General features: G+C 54.7%; 1 protein-coding gene across 2 annotated transcripts in view; it reads right to left on the bottom strand.

The window, feature by feature from the left end:
* ANXA11 (annexin A11) overlaps positions 1–22,204 on the bottom strand; it is a 40,935-nt gene that overhangs the window by 9,096 nt on the left and 9,635 nt on the right. For both annotated transcript variants that reach the window (XM_040624000.1, XM_040624001.1), the window contains exons 2-7: positions 7,216–7,278; positions 5,252–5,364; positions 3,996–4,388; positions 2,618–2,705; positions 2,297–2,391; positions 1,447–1,560 (exon numbers count right to left, since the gene is read on the bottom strand). In XM_040624000.1, coding sequence (XP_040479934.1) covers positions 1,447–1,560; positions 2,297–2,391; positions 2,618–2,705; positions 3,996–4,388; positions 5,252–5,364; positions 7,216–7,270 — 858 coding nt within the window. In that variant the 5' untranslated portion in view covers positions 7,271–7,278. The remainder of the gene's footprint in view (positions 1–1,446; positions 1,561–2,296; positions 2,392–2,617; positions 2,706–3,995; positions 4,389–5,251; positions 5,365–7,215; positions 7,279–22,204) is intronic.

Genomic DNA, 22,204 nt, shown 5'->3' on the forward strand with positions numbered 1-22,204 from the left:
TGACGAGGCCGAGAGAGAGGAGCCCATGAGGGGCGGGGGGAAGGTGGAGGACACAGGCAGCTGTCTGGCTGCTAGGCGGGCTTGAAGGTGGGCCTGCTGCTTGTTAGCTGTGTGACCTCAGACACCTTACTTCACCTCTCTGTGCCTCAGGTTCCTTGTGCGTCAAATGGGAGTGCCGCTAACACCTGCCTCCTGCAAAGTCCTGAGGATTACATGTTATGCATGTGAAGCACTTAGAACAGCGCCAGGCCCGTAGGCAGCACAGCAGAGGGGGAGCTATTTTCATAATGAGCACCACTGTTCAAGTCCTCAGAGCTCGCAAAGCGCTTCTGCTCGCCACCATGCTCCGTGTCACCACACGCCACAAGAAAGAGCTCGTCGCACTTGCTCAAGGACACAGAGCTCGTCCGTCAATGACGGGTGACCCCAGCCCTGTGCGGTTTCCTAGACTCCAGAACCGCCACCAGCTCATGAAGCCTGCTGGGGGCAGCAGCTGCACGGGGCAGAGGTCTGGGGCCGCTCCCTGGGTGCTGTCCCCAGCTGCCTGCTGACCCCTCCCTAGAAGACAGCAGGTCTGAGGATCTCAGCAGGGTCCTCTCCCCCCTCCATGCTCCTTACTGAATTCTCTGCCTCTCCTCTTGGCGGCAGGAAGAGTCATTGTGTCTATCCAGCCGCTGAAAAATGACAGATTCCTTTTGGAGCACCCGCTCCATTCACAAGGAGGTGCCCCTTCTCTGGGAGCTGCCCCCGCCCCATTCACAGGGTACCTGCTGTGGGTTTTAGGAGCCACGGGACTGTACAGAATGTAGACGACACTCCCTTTGGTCACAAGTGACTGGACAGGGGACAGACAGTAACCCTTAAGTAGGCCAGTCAGTCTGCTTCTATTTGGAATTTGGACTGAGGGACAGCTGGTCTTTTCTTTGGCCCAGTTTCTGAGAGGTGAATGGATCGGGCCCCCAGCAGATGGAAGAATGAGGTGGGCACTCAGGAAGCAGCAGAGACAAGAGAAATCCTGCCTGGGTCCCCGCCCCTTCTCAAGCCAGGCCGTTCACCTTTACCCTCATAATGGATTCTGCACCTGTTTCCCTTAAACCTGTTTCTGTTGTTTGCTAACAGAGTCCTAACGAAGGAGAATGATTCCACCCTCGGCCTCATACCCGTTCCTGGCACCGCGTCACCATCAGCTCTATCACTCAGCTGCCACCGTGCTTTTAGGATGGACAGCCTCAGATGCTCCCTGATGACAAATGACACCTGTTTCGCCTCTTGGGAAAGTCACTGAAGTCACCCTTTCTACAGCACCAACCCGAGAGCGTCCAGGAACCACGCTGACAACAGCAGCTAATGAATGGGTTAAGCCCCACCGTGCAGTCCAGACTGTTCCCTGGCCCGTGTGTCCACGTGAGCAAATGAACACACACACAGACACAAACACGTACATACCTTGATGGCTTCCTTTATCTCATAGACATCGAAGAGGACCGGGGTCTTCATGAGAGCCAAGATTGTCTTCTCAAAGTTTCCTGACAGTTCAGATTTCAGATCTTTGATCAAATCCTGATCAAATATTCAAACAGACAAACAAACCTATTTTGAGAATCCACAGGAGGTGACTAATAGGGACAATATCGCAGACCCGAGGACCAGCAGCATCTCTGTCGGCCAGGGCCTGGCAGAAAAGCCAAATATCAGCCAGTCCAGACCTGCTGAGCTGAAGGCTGCAATTCAGTCAGCTTCCCAGGGGACCCATGGCACATTCAGGCTGAACCCAGGCCTAGAACACCAGTCGATTCAATTCACCCAGTGTTTACCTAAGGTTCAAAAGCTCAGGAGTTCAAAATACATCCCCACGCATGTGTGCAGAACTGCAAGCCTTTTCCTTCAAAGCTCCTCTCCAAGCCCCACCTCCTAGGGTGGTCATGAAGACAGCAGGGATTAGCAGCCTGGGTGCCCAGGAGGAAAAACTGGCCTGGTGGGAACCGAAGGGAAATACTCCGTGAGGCATGGCAGACCCAGGGCTAGAACCCAGATCTCCGGGCGCCTCTCATCAAACCTCAGTACCCTGTGGACTTTTGGATTTTCCCTTCAGAGCACCCTTCTGTTCTAGAAGATGCCATCAGCCGAGAGGCCACTGCTGGGTGGGTAGCAGGAAACGCCTAATGGGCCTTACTGCCCACCCAGAAGATCTAGGCTCTCCTGGCACTAAAGAAAAGCAGGGGTGAGTGGGGCTATGCTGGAGGACAGGCCTCGGTTCAGCGGGAACCAGGCTTCCCTTCCCCCCACCCCCACTCACCTTCCCATAAGCGGTCTTGAAGGACAGGAGGATCTGCTGCCGCTGCTTATTGGAGCGACTCCCCAGGCAGTCAATGATGGCCTGCTCGTCAGTCCCTGTGGGAGGAAGCGGTGGATGTGGGCAGGGCTGGGGTCTCAGGGAAGCTCTGCAGCTGGAAGCTTCCCTGGCCTGGGCCCTCCCGTTCTCCTGGGCATCCCAACTGCACCCCTACATCTACCTCCTCTTCCACCGCCACCGCCGGGACCAGGTTCCCTCCTCCCAGCAACCCTGCACAGAGCCGCCAGGTAACTGCTAGGATCCGAGCCACCTGGGGTCCCTCACCAAAGCCTTTCATAGCTTTCCGCAGGACCTCGGCGTCTCGCAAGGGGTCAAAGCCGGGAGCGTCTGTGATGGTGCCTCGGTTTCCAAACTGCTCGGACAAACGGACTCACGTAAGATGTTGTATCTCCCAGATGCAAGACTTCCCCGCCCCAGACTCTGAAAGTGACCTTCTGACTACAAGTCCGGGAACCTGAAGGAGCCTGCAATCAGTAACTGAGCGAGACTACTGCGGCCATCAGACGTCCTCACGTCTGGTGCTGCGGCTTTGCCTGGCTCCCGTGGCTAGAGCCCGTCTCTAGCCGAGTCCTGCTGATGAAAATCTGCCCTATGCCCAGCTCCTCCAGCACAGGCCCGGGTTCCTGATGGCGGGGCGGGGCTGGGAACCTCACTGCCACAGCACATGGCAGCACGTATTAGGGCCCTCCTAACAGGGTCTGGGTGGTCCACAGAGCACCTCTGTGCACATGGAAAAAGGTGTTCCCTCCAGAAATGCTGGTGTCCGGCCTTTACCTTGGTCCACACCACCTCACTACCTCCTGGACTCTGCTCTTCCTGGCACTGTCCTCTAGGCTCTCTAGTTGCCTGCCAGACTCCTTCCCGACACTGACTGCTGCACTCCCCAGCACACACGTTTTCCTGCCTAAGTGGTCTTCTGGTGGGTTCCTTCTCGGGCTAGTGCACTACAGAGTTAGGAAGAGAAGCTCAGAGAAGAGATAACCGGGAAGGTAGAGGTAAGATGGAGAGCAGGACAGGGGGAGGGGAGTGTGGGGGCAGGGAGGAGAGGGACCCTCCGTCTAATAATAGTCGAGCACATACCACTAGCCCTGTGCTTGGCTGGTTTGGCCCCGTAACCATGGCAATGAATTCTAGGCACGGCAAACACGAAATGCTCTCCAAAATGAGCCGAGAGCAGTTCCCCAGAGGAACTGCCAACAATCTCCCCTAGCCAAAGGAGGTTTTAAAAACCCTCTAAGACCAGTCTGAGAGGCACCTCGGGGGACTGAAGACTAAGCCCCACCGGGCACAAGGCTTGAGGCCGGGGGCCCAGGCAGTTCCTACAAAGCACAGAGCCCTGGCAGTGAATGACACAGGAGGAATGAGGAGTACCCTGGGACGTTCGGATCCAACTTGTGCGTGGGACATCTAACCAGACTGCGAGAGACAGGGCAGCTCCCTGAGGTCTTTAGAATACAAACCAGGAGCGGGGTGTGTGAGAGAAAGCAACACTCTTTTAAAACAAGAAGTTACAGATGGAGGACAGAGCCCTTCTCCATCCGCTGCATCCTCCCTGGCCTTGCTGGCAGAGGACACTGGGCCACGAGGCTCAGGCTTTTGGCACCCAAGCCTGGACAAAGGGCAGCACAGGGTGGGCACTCACCTGGGCTGGAGGCACAGCAGGGGTGACGGTCCCAGACCCCAGGTATCCTGGGTAGCTTGGCACTGGCTGCTGCTGTTGCCCAGGAGGCGGCATGGGCGGCTGGCCGGGGTAGGTCATGGGCGGCTGGCCGGGGTAGGGCCCCGGGGGCTGCTGGCCAGGGGGTGGCATGGGCTGGCCCGGCACAGGGGCCCCTGGGTATGGCGGATATGAAGGCATCCCGGAGGGTGGGTTTCCTCCAGGGGGTGGATACATTCCATATGGAGGAACAGGCTGCTGGGCGGAAGGGGGCTGCCCAAAACCCCCAGGGGGGATGGGAGGGTAACCACCCCCAGGGGCCCCTGGGTACAGGTTTGGCACGTTGGCTCCTCCGAATGTCCCGGACATGTTGGACGCCTGAAAGTCCACAAAGCAGGCCTAAGATGAACAGCCCCCCGAGGAGCACGGCCACACCCTGTCCGTCAGTCCTTCCCTGACCTGAGCCCTGAGCACTCAAAGCTCAGAGTCCGAGCACCCCTGGCTTCTCAGGGAGGCCCAGCCTGACCACCCGACTTGAAACTACTGTCCCCATTCCCTCTCCCTGTACCCCTGAGCTCTCTATCTGCTCCTATGCCCAAGGCACCCATATTTGCTCTAACGCCACATGGTTTACTTATGGCGACTGTCTTCCCAGGAGCTTCGGGGCTGAGATTTCTGTTTGTGGTGTCCACGTATCCCCGGTGCCTAGAACAAGCCTGGCACAAATGGGACTGCATACTGGCCGCATGGCTGACACCGAGCAAGCGTGTGTTTTTAGATTATAAAAGATATTCTTTTACAAGCCAATTAACAAATAAAAGGAGCATGTCTGCCTACGCTCCCAGGCGCGAGCGGAACAGTCATCCGCACGTACACACACACACACACACATATGCTCACCTCCCTCCTGACCCTTTGCTGCACTCACACAAAAGGTGCTCAGTACTATTCTATGAAGGCACCGCCCCATCCAATCAGAGCTGAAAGGAACCTGAAAGGCCAGGCAACCCGATGCACGCCCCTTCCCCTCATTTTACAGATGGGAAATCGAGATGCAGAGGACCGTGAGCAGACAAAGCCCCGACGAAAACCCTTCGTTCTAAGATGCAACCCAGTACTCGGTGCCCACAGGTAGGCATGCACACAGACACCTCTGAACCCACTCAAGCCAGCAGCCCTTGTCCCTCTGGCCATGCAGATGTGACCCCCAGGGGCAGCCCCAGCAGGAGGGCTGGACTCACCATTCCCGAGAGGTAGTCCTGGTTGAACTGCCCTGCGTAGTTGGCCATGTTATCCAGCCCGATGGGGGGCATGTTGGGCGGGGGGTAGCCAGCACCTCCCCAGGCACCGCCACCTGAAAGCAACACTAAGCCCTTTAGCACCTGCCGGCACTCCCAACAGGGAAAGGCAGGGCATGAAGCTCTCCGGTGGTCAGGAGGGGGGGCCCAAGCAGGGCCTTGCGGACAGCACTACAGACCCCACAGAAAACACTCAGGCAAGAAAGCTGAGCCCAATCCCGTTGCCAGAGGAAGAGAAAAGAGGGAACATCCTCCTCCTTTCAGGGAGGAAGGTGGGGATCAGCAAACATTCCCAAGACCTCTATGGGATTAAGGAGGTAGGAGGACCAAGGACCGAACTGCCCTCCTGGGCTCACCATCATGGAATGGGAATACAGACATAAAAACAGGTCACTCGGGGACACTGTGCTCAGCCCACGACAGCAGTGAGCTCAGAGAGCACCGAGAACCCACATTGAGGGAAAGCATGGCAGGGAAGGGTGGGTGTCCTGCTGACTGGTTGTCTGCAATCACAAGTCTGTGAAGGGAGGGAGAGCAGGATGACAGGGTGAAAGGAGACAGCGCTGGGTCGTGCAACACAGACACCTGTCCCTACTGGGGGGCGCGGTTGGGGAATAGCAGTGAAAAGCCCCAGCTCTGAACCCAGAGGGACCAGGTGTGTGCCCTGGGGCGAGGCACTCAGCTCCTCTAGCTCGGCTTCCTCAGCCGACATGGGGATGATAACGAGTTTGCCTCTAACGGCCTGGGTGAGGACGAAGACCTGACGCCTGTGTGGGGGCTCCCATGCTGTAGCTAGCATCGCTGTGTGCGCCGCTGGCCTGAGATGCCTTCCTGACCAGGGCAGTGATCAGACCCCGAGGGCCTCGAGGTTAGCTTTTCCGATCCAGGGCTCCGGGACACTGAGGCTGGAGCCTGCCAGGAATCCCCAGCTCGCTCCCTCTCTGCTGCTCAGTGTGGTGGAGGTGGCGGTGGTAGGACACAACGGCAGGATCCCTACTGCAGAGAGGGCCAACCATGAGGCCAGCGCTGGCACACCTGCGCCGGGCCTCGTTCAGAGGGAAATGGCCCCACTCAACCCGCTACGCCACAGGACGGTGGCCGAGACCTGTTCTCCACATGTTCTCCACCTGCGGAATGGCAGGGTGGGCACGGATGGCCTGCAGGGTCATGGGGGTTCAGACTCAAGGACCTCTGCTCTGGGGAGATGAATGCGCTCGCGGGTCTTGTGGGGCAAGGGGCGGCACTGCTCAGGCAACCTCCGGATGACCAGCCTGGAATGATCCTCTCGTCTCCTCCCCTACCCTGGGGACCCAGTCTCATTTCAGGAATCTGGGAGGGCCCGGACCAGAAGAGTGGATGTCTAAGGGTGAAGAGATGTGTTGTCGCAGGGGCGGGGGTGGTGGTGGTGCGGGTTCTGCTGGCCTGGCCGAGGGTGCAGCCCCAGTGCTATCAGCCCACAGCTCTGGCAGCTGCAGCAGGAACATCTGACCCTCAGCCACTGCCCCCACTTCCTCCCCTGGCAGGGGCGCCCAGCTGCTGAGCGCAGGGTAGGGCAATCATCACTGAACAGTGCTTCTGTTTGGTGCCAGGGCTTTACCTGGCGATTTCACTAGTCTCAGGGACAACCCAGTGAAGGAGAGATATGTGAAACCATTTGCAAAGGAGAAAACAGAGTCCCAGAAAAAGAAGGCATTTGCCTGCTGCTGTCAGCTAACAAAGAAAGAAACTGCATGCTGGCCTCATCCTGGCTTTCCAGAAGGGCTTCAAATCCAGGCCTTTCCGCTTCCTGGCTGCACCCTTGGGGTAGAGAGGAGGTGACTGGAAAGCACTGTTACTCCCTCCCTGTCCGCTCCTGGTCACTGAGCAGAAAGGGCATTCCCTCCCCTGCCCGCTCCAGACCTTCTTACCTGGTGCAGCTGGGGGATAGCCGCCTGCGGGCGGGGGGTAACCTGGGTAGCTCATGGTTTAATCTGAAAGGCAAGAGGAAAGCAAGCGTGCTCAGGCTCTGCCGGGAGCTCCCACCAGCTTCGCCGAGCACAGCAACAGCCACAGGCCAGGTCCCTGCAGAAGGAGAGGCTGCATCAGGCCTGTCTTGGGTCAACCCAATTTACCTTCCACCTGCTAAGTCCCCCGCTAGAAACGGTGGCCAGGGGCAGACCCATGCCCGTGCCCACATGCAGCCATGCAGGGCTCACCACACACCAGGGGCTGCGTTTCCGTAGACCCCTTTCCCACACGCTTCACTCCCACCTCTGCTGACATGGGACACTGCGTGTTTGAAGCTGTTCTCTAACCTCAGAGGCGAGCGCGCACTGCCTCGTTCTCAGGGGCCTGGGTCTATTTGTCTTTATTTTCTGGTGTCTTCATCACCATCCAGCCAGAGGCCCCGTCCCCTGTGCCCAGCCTATAGAGACCCCGAGCTATCCACAGTGACCTCCAACACGGATTTGCCCCAAGCTACAGTTTTCATTCTGCAACCGCTGGCTCATCAGGCATGGGGGTGTGGCATGAAATCCTCAGTCCTAGAGACAAGAGACCTCAGGAGGCCTCATGTGATCCAGGATCTGGAATGAGGGCAAGTGAGACAGCTGGAGCTCAGAAAGGGGAAGTGACTTGCAGATCACCAGCAGGGAAGGAGAAAGGCCTGGACCCAGGGCTCTTGCCTGTTGGTGCGGGGTGGGACAGCTGCTCTCACAAAGTCCCTCTGCAGACAGATCCTTCTGCCTGGCCCCACGCCAGTTACACTGCCCAGGAGGGACACAGATCTGCTGCGACCCGAGCCACACACACTGTGGTGCAACCTACTTCCTCTCACTCGCCAGTGGCTGCTGCAGTCACAGAGGCGTCCAGTGACCGGTAAGGGTGTCAGGGGACCTGCAGGCCCCCTCAACCATCACACCTGCTGACCCAGGAGACTGGCTCCCCCCTTGCACGTCGGGCGCCAGTCGAGCTGTTAAAGTGCAGTGTGTGCATCCAAACCGCCCGAAGGGCTTGCTGAGCACACGGAGCTGGGCTCCACGGCAGTGAGTCCGCAGAACCAGAACCTGCATTTCTAACTAACTCCCAAGTGACGCTGCTGCTGCGGGGACCCCACCTGGAGAAGCACCGCTCTAGACGCCATCGTTCACCTACAGGATTCTAGCTGCCCTTCACAGCTACGTTGGAGATCTGCGCGTGGTGTTTGCAAGGAGGCTGAAGGGCTTGCTTCGGTGCCACTTGTCCCCGCGGGGCCCACAGGCATGATGGGCATGGGGATGTATTTTGGTCAGTGCGTCCAGAGGTGACTGTAGGCAGAGCAGTAAAAGGCCAGATGACAGCCTAGTGACCCTGGAGAGAGCAAAGACTGGCCACCTGCAGCGTGGGCCAAAGACCATGGTGAGGCCCTCGGTCTGACTCCTTTCCCTGTGGCTGGCTGAGCTGTCGGCCCAAAGCCCTCCCAGACCCTGCCCTCGGCCTGACCCTCCTGCCGGAATCCTCAGGCCCTGCTGATGAGGAGGGCCTGAAAATCTGACTGACTGGATGGGCCAGGAACCTCACGCTGGGAGGAAGACGAAGAGCCCTGCACGAGGCCAGCATGAGCGGTGGTCGTGTCCCTGACACCCTTCTCCTCTGGAGACCACATTTAAGCAGAAGCTTTGGGCACCAAAGACCCCTCGCCACCCTCCCCCTCTCATCCCAGAGGAATGAGACCAAAAGGCCCCATCCACAGCCAGAAGAGAGAAAAAAAAACCAAAAGCTGGATACAACCCTGTTCCATCATCAAAACTAATCTCAGCCAGACCAGAGATTTAAATATAAGTGGTCCCGAACCCCAAAGACATGAAACTGAAGTTCTTTTTTTTTTTTTTTTTTTTAAAGATTTTATTTATTTATGAGGAAGAAGCAGGCCCACAGCAGAGGAGCCCGATGTGGGGCTCGATCCCATAACGCTGGGATCACGCCCTGAGCCGAAGGCAGACGCCCAACTGCTGTGCCACCCAGGCGCCCCTGAAACTGAAGTTCTGCACAATAAGAAACAAATAAGGAAAACAACAATATGACAAGAAAAATAAACGTAAGAAAAATATTTTGCAATTAAAAAAAAAAACAAAAACAAAACCCAAAAAACAAAACCCAGTGACCAGCAGAGAAACTCCAATGATGCAAGCAGGCAGTCACATAAAAGGAACGGAATTTACCCATGCTAAGATGCTAGAATCGCCAATTACAAACACAGAGATGTCAACATGTCAAATCACCCGCTCTGAACCAGAAACTCACCTCTGGAAGTGTATTTCCCAGGCACGCTTAGGCCTGCGTGAAGCGACAGGGACGGGGACTGTAGCGGGGCCGTTCTGCGCTAACAAGCCCTAACGACCCACCCATAGCAGGCTGGTGAGCGGGTCCGTACAATGAATACTCCGGAGCTATTTTCACAGTCAGCCATGGCTGTGTACGGGCGTACGGAATTCTTGATCAAGGTGCACACGGTGCACACGGTGTGCTTACTAAGCTAACATTTCTTTAAAAATAGAAGATGCAAACAGACTCGCTGGTACATATAATATATATACACAGACACACACCATCCCCGGAATGATAAACAAGAAACTTGGTGACACTGATTGCCTTTGGAAGGGAAAACTGGGGACAGACATGAAGCTCACTGTTTATATTTGCATTCTTTGGCCACATGCATGTACTGCCTGTTAAAAAAAACAACTTTAAAAAAGGCCCAATTCAAGGTGGCGATTTCTGAGCTCACTGGAAGGCCATGGCTGTGCTTCCAACATTTGAACACCTCACACAGGCTCTATTCAGCCCCAGGCAGCCCGGCTCAGAGCCTGGGGTTAGCAGTGCTATGTAAACGCACCACGGGACCCAGACCTGGAGGGTCCGCTAGTGAGTCCCCGCCCGCAGCAGGAGCACAGGGAGGCCTCGGGCTGCTCCCAGGGTGATGGCACGGCATTCCCGGGAGGGCTTCGCGGACTTCCAGCAAGAGTCAAAAGCTCTCCTTTGGCAGCAAGCCAGGTCTAATCCCATGTCGGAGCAGCAGGCCTTCAACCCTGGGTCTTCCCCTCCCCTGAAAAGACCACTTCCAGTCTGGGCCTCCCCTGAGAGCAGCCTCACCTCCCCACCATCTCCTGTGTGCAGTACCGCTCCCTTCTCTGTCTCGGAGCTCTGTTCAGAATCCAAGGCCCCAGCTGTGGTCCCCGAAGAGCACAGGGCAGGGCCGGACCACCAGCTCCCTCCTCCCCGGGTTGGGACACAGAGTGTTCTGGACAAGGAGCCCTGATGTGGGTCCTGTCCAACTCCTCCCTCGAGTTCTGCCTGCTGCTCAGCCTGCTGAGGTGTCCGGACATTCCAGCATCAAACATCTTAGTCCTCAGCTCTGTTTGGTAAGCATGACATTTGGTTTCTTCCAAGCAACTGGTAGGAAAAGGGCCAAGGACAACACTCCTGAACTGTCACTGCCGACCACGCCCCAGCCCGACAGCAGCAGCTGCACGTGCAGCCACGCAGCCGGCACCCCGGCCCCTAACTCTACCACAACGACGCCACACACGTTTCCCCATCAACTTCACGCCAGTTTAAAGAGGACCTGCGTCAAATGAGGATTTGAACATATGGCTCGTGCCTAGAGCTCCCCCCCCCCGCCCCGTTTACCTGCCTAATAATCCCCAGGAGAAAAGCCACGCAGCTGGATGACCTGGGGTGCCCTTGGGTGCACCATCCCTGCCCCCAGTGCCTACCCAACTGGGAGGCTGTGGGGATTCAGCTCTTCGACTCACAATGCCTACCTGCTTTCCCTCTTCTCAACATTAAGAAATCTGCTCATCATCGTCTTCGGGTAACTCTGGCCACCAGCAGGGCACGCTATACCAGTTGAAGTTGTTCTGGGCTCCATCCCCGCTCGGAGCAGGGCTTCTAGGTGGTCCGAACCTTGCTTTCCCCTCCCCCCTACCTGTCCAGCACTCGCTCTCCACCACAGAGGAGAACACAGTGAGTTACAATCCAGCAGATCTGTTCTCTCTTTGGTGCCCACAGGTATCATCACACCTGCCACACAGACCAAGCCTCTCGTCCTCCTATCCTTCCACAGTTCTGGCAGGCCGGGGTATATCCCCCAGTCTGCGGTGGCTCTGGTCAGGACACGGCCACGCGGACTCACCGGAGAGAGCGTATTCTGCATGGCAGGCAGCCGGCCTCTTTAGGGATTGCGCCAATTCTTAGAAACCAACTCTGGGGCACTTCCAGCCTCCAGGCCTGCCACTTTTGGGCTTTTGGGGCACAAAGACCACCCTTACTTTCCCACTGGGTTCATCCGCCTGCCGCTAGGCACTCGATTTCATCCAGCTGTGGCCCTCTCTGGCTTCTCAAACTTCAGTCTGCAAAACAGTCACCTGCGGGACTTGTTAAAGCTCAGATTGCTCGGTCCCCTTCCCCACAGTCTCGGAATCAGCAGGTTTGGGACAGGCCCCCAAATCTGCATTTCCCACACACGTCCCGTGTTGTGGTGCTGATGCTGCTTGACTACGGACCACACTTTGGGTGGCACTGCTCCATCACGCATCAGAATCATCTGGACAGCTCGTTGAAAATGCCTATGCCTTGGCCCCGGTCATTCTGGGCCCTTCAGCCTGGGCTGGGCCAAGGACTCTGAAATCGAAACAAGCACCCCATCCCCACCCCCAGAGATTCTGATGTAACTCGTTCTGTGCTCCACACTCCAGGAAACACTCCTTCCTGGCAGGTACTGGGACACATTCTAGCTTCTACTATCCAGCCTTTATTCCCAGTCGTCGGCTCTGAGGACAAGCACCAAGACCTGGGCATCCCGGGATCCCATGAGAACCAAGCCTCAGAGGGCCAGGGAAATTTTGAAAGTATATGGCCACTACGTGGGGGACTTCTCAAGGACTGTAAGAGGGCCTGTTTCTCCAAGCTGTGTATACATTTGCAAGTATACTGTTAAATTTCAAGGGTTCCGCAAGGGCAGTAGCCAGAGTCCTTGAACACAGGAATTTAGAAATGCTGTGTTGGCAGAAGAGACAGAATCATCTAGAACAAGAAGAACCTTACTCCTCCCACTCACTCATCTCCCTGCCATAACGGAGAGCCTTGTCATTTCCCCACCTCAACAGTGGGAGATGGAGACGGGGGCCTCCAGGAAGGCTGGGTTCTGCACACCTCCTGGAGTCTAGCCTGACTTCCAGCACGTGAAAGGGAAAGGAGGGGTGAGTGGTGGCAGTGTTATGGCACAAGGATACAGAAGCGTCCTCCCCAGAAGGCCGGCGTGGGACCCAGCCAGGGACAGAGTGTGCAGCAGGCTGAGGCTGAGGCCTGGAAGCATCATCTCTGAGAACTCCCGCCCCTCTGTGCCCGGCAGCAAACCAAGCAGGCCCAGGACTGGAGTGGAGGCTGTTGTGGGATGACCCCTCCACTGGCCTTCCCCAGCCTGGTGGCTGGAGGATTCATTTGTGTATTCATCTTTTAATATTAAATCCTCAATCTGTTTTGATACAAGAATTTAAAATATAGAATTTAAGTCATACAGCTCAGATGATTCTCTGCTGATACATTTTTAAAAATGAAAAGAAGACAAGCCACCAACTGGGAGAAAAAGTTTACAAAAGACACATCTGATCAAGAACTGTTATCCAAAATATAGAAAAGAACTCTTAAAAACTTAACAGTAAGAAAACAATCTGATTTAAAAAATGGGCAAGAGACCTGGACATGTCCCCGAAGAAGACACACAGATGGCTTCTGAGCACACGGAGAGATGTTCGCCATCAGACCTCATTAGGGCGTTGTAAATCAAACAACGGGATACCACCGCACGCTTATCAGAACGCCCGAAGTCCCAACCAGAGACAACACCAAACGCTGGCAAGGATGTGGAGCAACCGGAACTCTCACTCACTGCTGATGGGAGTGCAGAATGGCACAGAACAGACTCTCCGGAAGACAGTCCGGCGGTTTCTTACAAAACTAAACACATCCTGGCCCTATGATCCAGGAGTCCGTGGTATTAAACCCCAGTGAACTGAAAACTTGTCCACGCAAAAACCTGCACACAGACGTGTAAAGCACCTTTGTTCATAATGGTCAAAATTTGAAAGCAACCCAGAAGTCCTAAGTAGGTGAATGGATAAATGCCCAGATGATGAAATATTATTCAGTGTTAGAAAGAAGTGTGCTATCAGTGCATGGAAAGACACGCAGGGAGCTTAAGTGCGAATGAGAAAAGGCTACATACTGCATGATTCCAACTCTCCACAGTCTGGAAAAGGTAAAACTCATCAGTGGTAAAAAGGTCAGTGGTTTCCAGGAATTACGGCGGAGGGAAGGATGACGAGGCAAAGCACGGAGGACTTTTTTAGGCCAGTGAAACTATTCTGCATGATATTAAAATGGTGCCTACATTAGTCAAAACCCATGGAACATACAACAGCAGAGGTGAACCTTAAGGTAAACTATGGACTCTGGATCTGTCCATGTAGATTCACCAGTTGCAACAGCGAAACCCTCCAGCAGGGGTGTTGATAATGGATACTGATGGCGTTGATAGTAATGGACTTCCCACTCCGTTCTGCTGTGACCCTAAAACTGCTCTAAAAAACAAATTACATTTAAAACTGAAAATAAAAAAATAAAATAAAAGAATAAAACAAAAAGATTAGAACACACTGTAGGGAAATTCAAATATAACCAGAAAAGCACAAAGTGAAAACCCAAGGTCTAATTCTCTCCCCAAAGGTCGCCACTGAGCAGTTTCTAATGTGTAATCAAGATGCCCCCCAAACACACACATAAATCCATGTGCATGTGTGTATATATGGTTTATGTTTGTCATATGTGTATACAACTGTTTTAAAGCAAGAGATGTATTTGCTTATCTGCAAACTCTCCTTGCTCCAGCACCAGGCCAGGTTTGGGCAGACTCAGGTGTGATTAATGGTACACATTCCTACCTGGCATTGCTCCTGGCACTGTTCGGGGAGATGAAGAGTTAGCCCGCCCTCAGCCAGTCTGAGCAGCTCCTGGCCCCCATACACAGCCCTGGGAGCGGTGGGCATTCCTTCCCGGGTCACGGGGCCGGACAAAAGCAGGCAATGACCCAGACAGGGTGCGAATGAGGCCCAAAGCAAGACAGAAACGTCTACCTAAAGTAATCCACTTCCTTGGGGCACTGGGTGGCTGAGCTGGTTACACGTCCAACCCTTGATTTCAGCTCAGGTCATGATCTCAGGGTCATGAGATGGAACCCCGCGTCCGGCTCCATGCTATGCACAGAGCCTGCTTAAGATTCTCTCTCCCTCTGCCCGCCCCCACTCGCGCACGTTTTCCTCTCCCTCACTCTCTTTCTCAAAAAGAAAAAAAAAAAAAGTAATCCCCTTCTAAGAATCTCCTATGGAAAAGGATCCCAACCAATGACCCGGAGGCGGGTCCAATCTCCCTAGACCTTGCTATCCCAGTGTGAAGGGGGGATGGGAGGGGGCCTTCCCCTCTCAGGGCTCGTCCTTGCTTTTGCATTTTAGGACTCTGAAAGGGGACACCTCTTGAGGTTTTTACCCCAGTCCCAGGTGGACAGACTCCCAAAATGTTCCCATTGGAAAGGACCTTGAAGGTTGTCTAATTTCCAACCCCCTTTGTTTTGCAGCTAAAATACACCAGGGACACTGTTTTCTCAAGCCACACACACACTAGGGAGAGTGTCCATGGAAGAACTCTGCTCGCCACCTGCTTTCTCCTAACAGAGCCACGCTGCGAAACCACCTGAGCTAGGCTGGCTTGTCTGGTGGTCCCAGCCAGTCCCACCACAGGTGACCTACTGTAAGACCCCTCCTCCCAGGGCAGAAGTAAGTGCAGTAAATAGGCTTTGAACCAGGGTTTGCCGAGGCCATTCCTCATGGCCAGGAGGTGCCAGAGATCCTCAGGTGTGTAGGCTCACACCTCCTCCCTCTCCCCACACCTACAGGGGAGGAGGGAAGCCAGGCACAGCCACGGCTCTGCCACATACGGTCACTCGAGCTGGCTCAGCAACAACCTGGACCCCCATCCCCAACTCAGGCTTGGCAAGCAGAAACAGGCAGCCTGATGTACAGCTCAACGCCTCCTGAACTGTGTTCTCCGACACCAGCTTAACATCTTGCAAGCTGAGAATGTAGAGGGATGCAATTTAAAAGGAGACGGAGATTAGTCGTCCAAAAACTTTGGAAAATGCTGCCTACTACGTCCCCTCCCCCAAAGGGTCAATTCATAACAGCATGGTAAAGGCTCTGAGAAGTCCTGTAACAAAGGAGCCTGCTTAACTTTATCCCCAAATTTCTCCAGCTTATTAGGCAATCGTAAACAACAGTTAACATTTATTTAATACTTTAATGTGTGTTTGGCACTTTGTTCAGTGCTTTACCTGGAATTCAACTTTATAACAACTCTACAAAACAAACACTGAGATTATGATCCCCTATTAGAGATAAGGAAACTGAGGTATGGAGAGATTATGGAACTCACCCAAGGTTACAGGTAGTGAATGACTGAGCCAAGATTCACACCCAGGCAGCCAGGCTCCAAAGCCCAGGACTTTGACCTCCATGCTATACTCTACTTCCTGGATCTCACTGGCCCCAGAAACTAGTATCTCAGAAACTGAAAAACACTGGCTGATGGAATAGCCTGCGATTAGGAATCAGGACATCAGGCCTCACTGTGACCCCAGGTACATCATCAAAGGCAGGATAGGGTGGTGGGAAGAACAAGAACTCTGAAGCCAGACCACATAGGTTCAAATCCCGGCCCTGCTCTCTACTAGGTGTGTGACCTTGGGCAGGTTACCTAACCTTTCTGGGCCTCAGTTTTCCACATGTGTAAAATGGGGATAATTAATAGTTTACTAACAAATATGTTCTCCTAATATCACTTAACCTTTCATGATCTCCGTTTCTCCAGTATAAAATAGCAAACAGGACTAGAGGGCCATCTGATAACACTCGGGATGACAACGTGGGGGCAGTGCGGGGAGAGGATGTGGAGTCTGGTGGTGTAACACCAGAGGTGGGGGCAGAGGATGTGACGAGTGGAATCCAGCCCACCAGTTCCTTCTCCCACACCAAGCCCGGCCCTGGAGCAGCAGGTCCTGGGAGTGGCTATGTTGGATGTTCCCAGCTCCCCAAGGGGGAATCCACCAACAGGAAACGGGCACAGTTTTCTTTCTTTCCCTTCTGCGTGCCTGGGCGCCCGGGGGCCTGGTCCAAGCCCCAGGAATGGTAGGGGCCAGGGAAGCAGAGGCAAGAAGCGGATGGGGCAGGGGGAGATCGGGAGCGGGGAGAGAAGCACCTCTGGAAAGGCCTCTTGGAGAAGCCACTGCCTGCGAGGAGGGACCTGGGGAAGCAGCCCCCGAGTCCCCACACAAAGCTCCAGCCTGCAGGCACCCAGGCACCTGCTGTCAGTACTTCTACCTGGGCCCCCCACCCAGACAGAAATCATGTTCTCTCCTCTCAGCTGCCTTTCTAGACTGGCTCCTTGGCGTTGAGAAGGGGAGGAGTGAGGCAGGAGCGACCGCTTTCACACACCAGTCTGTGCTCGTGGGTCTCCCTCCCACCCCTCCACAGCACAGCTCTCCACAGCCACAAAACTGGCTCCTTCCTGTTCACGGGACGGTTCGCTCTGACACCACACCAAACAGGCTTCCGGAACAGCCGACCCTTAGTCAAAGGTCAATCCCAATTTGGGATTTCTGAGCCATGGAAAATGAAGGCGAACCCATACACGGGGCCAACATCAGCTCACACCCAAGCCCAGAATGTGATGAGGCCTTAGGCCGCAGTCCTTGCAGATGTCAGGGTTCTTGTGACAGACACAGTGGCAGTGACAAGTCCAAGTTGTGGTCAGGCCCTAAGGAAACACCCCCCACCCCAAAAAGGGAAATTGTGGGTTGTGTTTCCAAGTGCAGTGCAGGCCAAGGAGAGACAGGTCTGTGTCTGTGTTTCACCACTTCTGCCCGGGCGGGGTGGGGGGGTGCTGCTCCCAGTGACACCACCTGCGCGAGGGGCTTCTCCCAGACGGCCCGAGAAGCCAAGTACGAGGGGCTGGCACATGCCAGCGGTGCCTGAGCCCTCCTGGCCGCTCCCTTAGCTCTCAAGTCCCTCCCTTTCCCACCAAGTGCAGTGCAAGTGCCCCTTCTCCAGTATCACCTGGGTCCCCCGGGGGTGCAGCATATCCACGCCCCGCAGCGGTCACTGTCCGTACAACATGACTCCTCAGTGGCCGGGCCGAAAGGGAACTGGGGGAGCTCCTTCCCTGAACCCCTCCCTCCTCTGGGTGGGGAAAGGGGCAGCCAAGTGGCTCATCCGAGGTCACGCAGCCTAAGCAACACCAATGTCCAACCCCAGAGACTCTGAGGGTCCTTCTGCTGCCAATGACTCTCTCTCCCACACTCTAAACCCGTCCCCCATCTTCACAACAACCCACGCTCCCCCATCAAGAGCCACAAATATCAACAGGACAGTCACAGGAAACTTCTCGACTCTGCTGTATGCATTTTACCAGCCCACACAGCTCTGATAGCATCTTCTAACACTGCTGTGGAGGAACCGGGGTGACACACAGGGTTTCAAGTCCAAGGACGATGATTCCAAGCCCAGCTCTACCCCTTGCTGGCTATGTGGCCTTGGGCATGTTGCCTGACCTCTTTGAGTCTTTTTTCCTACCTGTAAACCTGCGGAAGACACATCGATCTATCTTTATAAGTGGCCGTGACGACTGGATACACTGATACACACATATAAAGCTACCCACCATGAAGCGTATTAGCATACAGTAGGTGCTCAGTTACTTTTAACTTGCTCCCTCAGACGCATTAGCTTGGAACCTGTGGTCTGGGTCCTCGCGCCACCACTTGCTGTGTGACCTTCCGGGGCTAACTTTCTGTCTCTGAACTTCTGTGCTTTCTGCAAAGCTATGACCTGCCCACCTACCTTGGAGTTATGTGAGGACTGAGTGAAGTAAAAAAAGAGAAGATCTTTGTAAAATATGGGATAGCTCTCTTTTTTTTTTTTTTAAAGATTTTTTAAATTTATTTATTTGACAGAGATAGACAGCCAGCGAGAGAGGGAACACAAGCAGGGGGAGTGGGAGAGGAAGAAGCAGGCTTCAGCGGGGAGCTGGTCACGATTTCGATCCCAGAGGCTGGGATCATGCCCTGAGCCGAAGGCAGACGCTTAACGACTGTGCCACCCAGGCGCCCCTGGGATAGCTCTCTTTTTTTTTTTTTTTTTTTTTTAAGATTTTATTTACTTATTTGACAGAGACAGAGACAGCCAGCGAGAGAGGGAACACAAGCAGGGGGAGTGGGAGAGGAAGAAGCAGGCTCACAGCGGAGGAGCCTGATGTGGGGCTCGATCCCATAATGCCAGGATCACGCCCTGAGCCGAAGGCAGACGCTTAACCGCTGTGCCACCCAGGCGCCCCCTGGGATAGCTCTCTTAACTCTGTGACCAACTCACACGGCACTGGTCTCTCCCAAGTGGCCCAAGAGGACAGGCTCTGATGTTTGGAAAGGGGGAAAGGGTCATCAAAGATCCGGGACATACACCCAAATTGTATACTGTCTGGTACCAGGTGTCCAGCCCACACAGCAGGGCTAACCAACTGTACGATTATGGGGTGTCTCAGGAAAATGCTGGTAAGGGGACGGGGTGGAGGGGAGGGCTTTTGTAAGCCTAAGACAAGGCACCATCGGGTTCCTTGATGAGGACCTTCAAAAACATCCCAGGGGCGCCTGGGTGGCGGAGTCGGTAGAGCATCTGACTCTTCGTTTCGGCTCAGGTCATGATCTCAGGATCATGGGATCGAGCGCCGTGTTGGGTCTCTGCGCTCAGCACGGAGTTCGCTTGAGCTCCTCTCTCCCTCTGCCCCTCTGGCTCCTGCTCTCAGGCACACTCACTCTCTCTCTGTCAAATAAATAAATAAACCTTAAAAACAACATCCCAGTCTACACCCTGATCTCCCAGAGCCTGTGAACATGTGACCTGACATGGCCAAAGGGAGTTTACAGGGGTGGTGACGATTACCAATGTTGAGATGGGGAGGTTCTCCTGGACCATCCAGTGGGCCCAACCTAAATACAGGAGTCCTTTCCCGAGCAGAAACCCCTTCCCAGCCGGTTAAGGATGAAAAGAAAGAACGAGGAGGAGAGATCTGAAGCATGAGAGGGATTCCAACCGTTGAGGAAGCAACCATGAGCCAAGGAATGCAGATGGCCTCTAGAAGCGGCCAAAGGCGAGGGTGCATTCTCCTCTGGAGCCTCCAGAAAAGACACCACCCCACCCACAAACACCAGCAGATACGTGAGACAAAGTGTCAGACAGAAAAGCTGTGTGGTAAACAGCACGGCAGGTGCGCTTACCGGAAAGCAGGGCCCCGAGCCCACAGGGACAGCATGGCTCGCAGCAGCGTGATTCACAAGGGCCAAAGGTGGAAACCACCCAAATGTCCATCCAAAGGAATGGACAGACGCAAGGCGGTGGAGAGCACGGAGGAGAATACTATTTGGCCTTAAAAAGGAAGGAGATTCCAACAGGTACAACGAAAGGGCCGAGCACAGGACATTATGCGGAGAAATCAGCCCACGACTGACAGCAGACACCGTGTGACTCCACTCCCGGGAGGTGCTTGGCGCAGCCCAGTGCAGACAGACAGGACTGTGGTTGCCAGGGGCGGGGAGGAGGGGGGCCTGGGGAGCTTCTGTTTTATGGACAGAGCTTCAGTTGGGGAAGGTGGAAAAGTTCTACGGATGGGTGCTGGTGATGGCTGCACCACAGTGTCGATGTCCCCAGTGCCTTGGAACTACACGCTTTTTAAAAATACTGAAAATGGTAAATTTTCTGTTGTGTATATTTTACCACCAAAATAAGTTGTGTGATTTTAAGCCACTAAGTTTGTGGTAATTCGTTATGGCAACAATAGAAAACTAACACAGACAGTAATCTCCTTCCTTCCAGATCCTTCTATGGTGTTCTCTTTGAAAAGGCCTCTGTTCTCCTTGCGTTAAAGACCCAGGCACAAGTCTATGTAACCTAGGAGGCTTTCTTTGACAAGGGAGGCAATAAACCACCAAGACCACAAAACCAACTATTCCACCCGAGAAAGGAAGGACCACCAGGTGCTGGCCTTGCCTGCAGGCCTGGGGATAAAAGCTCAATTAAGCTTTGCCCCCTTGTATTATCGGTCAACATGAATCACCCTGGTGAGACTCCGGGCTGTGAGTGGTCGTGTGGGGCCAGGCCAGACACACCCAGCCAGTAATGCAAATGCTCTGGGGAGGGAAAAGGCTGGCAGTGGACTCCCACAGGCGGGGCTATCACACCCCAACCAGCAGGACCACGCAGCTGGGGCGCCGGAGCTCAGTCAGCCCAGCAATGACTCAGTTCGTTCCTACCCACGCCACCTCGGCTCCCATTTCACAAATGGGGAAACTGACAACCCGAGAGGAGGAAGTCACATGCCCAGGTAACACAGCAAGATCCTAAGAGGGCTGGCCCAGAACCCCCCAAATAGGAGCTCACTGCCCAAAAGACAGGACGCCAGTCAGCTGCCGCACCTACAGGGGTTGGTCCCAGGTTTGTGGGGCTTGGAGCTTATATAATTTTCGGGGTCTTCTTTAAGAAAATGAATACACAACATTGCTAGGACTCTGTGAATTCAGGGCTAGGACCCCTCCCTTGGAAGGGCTGAGGCCAGTGAGGCAGAGGCAGGGGGTCTCCTGTAGCTGAAGCTTATATTCCAGTATCTTCCCATTAATTTCACTTCTGGGCTCAGAGAGGCACCCGGGGCTGGGCGAGACTACCTGGGGAAAGAAAAGGAAAACACGAAGTCCGGGCCTGTAGCAGGCTTTCCCTCTGCCTGGGGACATAAACACAATAGAGCAGTTGCAGGAAATTACCCACCAGGGGTTTAAGAGCCATTCCCAGGAAGAATGGAGATTATGGCTGGGAAATGCATTCTTTGGGAGAGCAAGGTGGGAGAAGAGTCTAGAGAACTGGCTTCTCTCGGTCGGGTCTTGGCCACCCTAAGGCTCTTCTGGGCATTTTCTCCCTCACGTATTAAATGGCTGAGCCTGCGAGGGGCCCGTGGTGGTGCACTTGTGCTGCCCAGAACCTGGGGCTCCATGAGGGTTCTACGGTTCACATTTACTTCGGGGGTGGGGGGGTGGGGAAGGAGCTATAAGAGCACCGGGCCTGACTTAAATTTTTTTTTAATGGAAAAATGGGAGATCTGGCAACATGGGTCCTGCATTTCCTCGTGGTAGCACACAGCTAGGGAGGCAGCGACTGCCCCTTCAGCTAGGCGTGCCTGCTTTAGCTGCCCACCTTCCCAACCTGGGCTGCCCCTGTAGGCACCTGCGCGTGTAGTCAAAGGGACAGATGATGTCACCCAGGGCCCTGCCACTTAAGAGGCAACGAGCCATACGAAAGCCCACAGCCCGGCACAGCTCCTCTCTCACGGTGAACTGGGGGGAGAGGGATGGCAGGGAGGACCAGGACAGAAGGCAGCAGGGGGTGCCTGTTCAAATGGCTTTGGAGAAGCTCCATCCCTTCAAATCTAGAAGACACGAGAGAGTACCTATTCCAGCACCAAATGGCTGAGCCCCCCCGCCCCCCAGCCTTACCTAGAAGCCCCAGGAAACCTCTCCTTCAAATAACACCAGCAGCTTCTCTTCTAAGGGTGACAAAGTCCCCGGCCAACCTTGTGCAGCTGGAAGTGGAAAGAAATCCCCACCAGAGCCTACAGATCACAGTAGAGGAGAAGATCTCTTTCACATCTCAGGCATGGGCTGACCCCTGTGGAGGTGGGATCCTAAGCTCTCCCAAAGCGCCCGGGGCCAAGAGTTACACTGTGCCACGGCAAGCA

The sequence above is a fragment of the Ursus maritimus genome, unplaced genomic scaffold (genome assembly GCF_017311325.1).
Source record: "Ursus maritimus isolate PB19 unplaced genomic scaffold, ASM1731132v1 scaffold_7, whole genome shotgun sequence".
Taxonomy (NCBI): domain Eukaryota; kingdom Metazoa; phylum Chordata; class Mammalia; order Carnivora; family Ursidae; genus Ursus; species Ursus maritimus.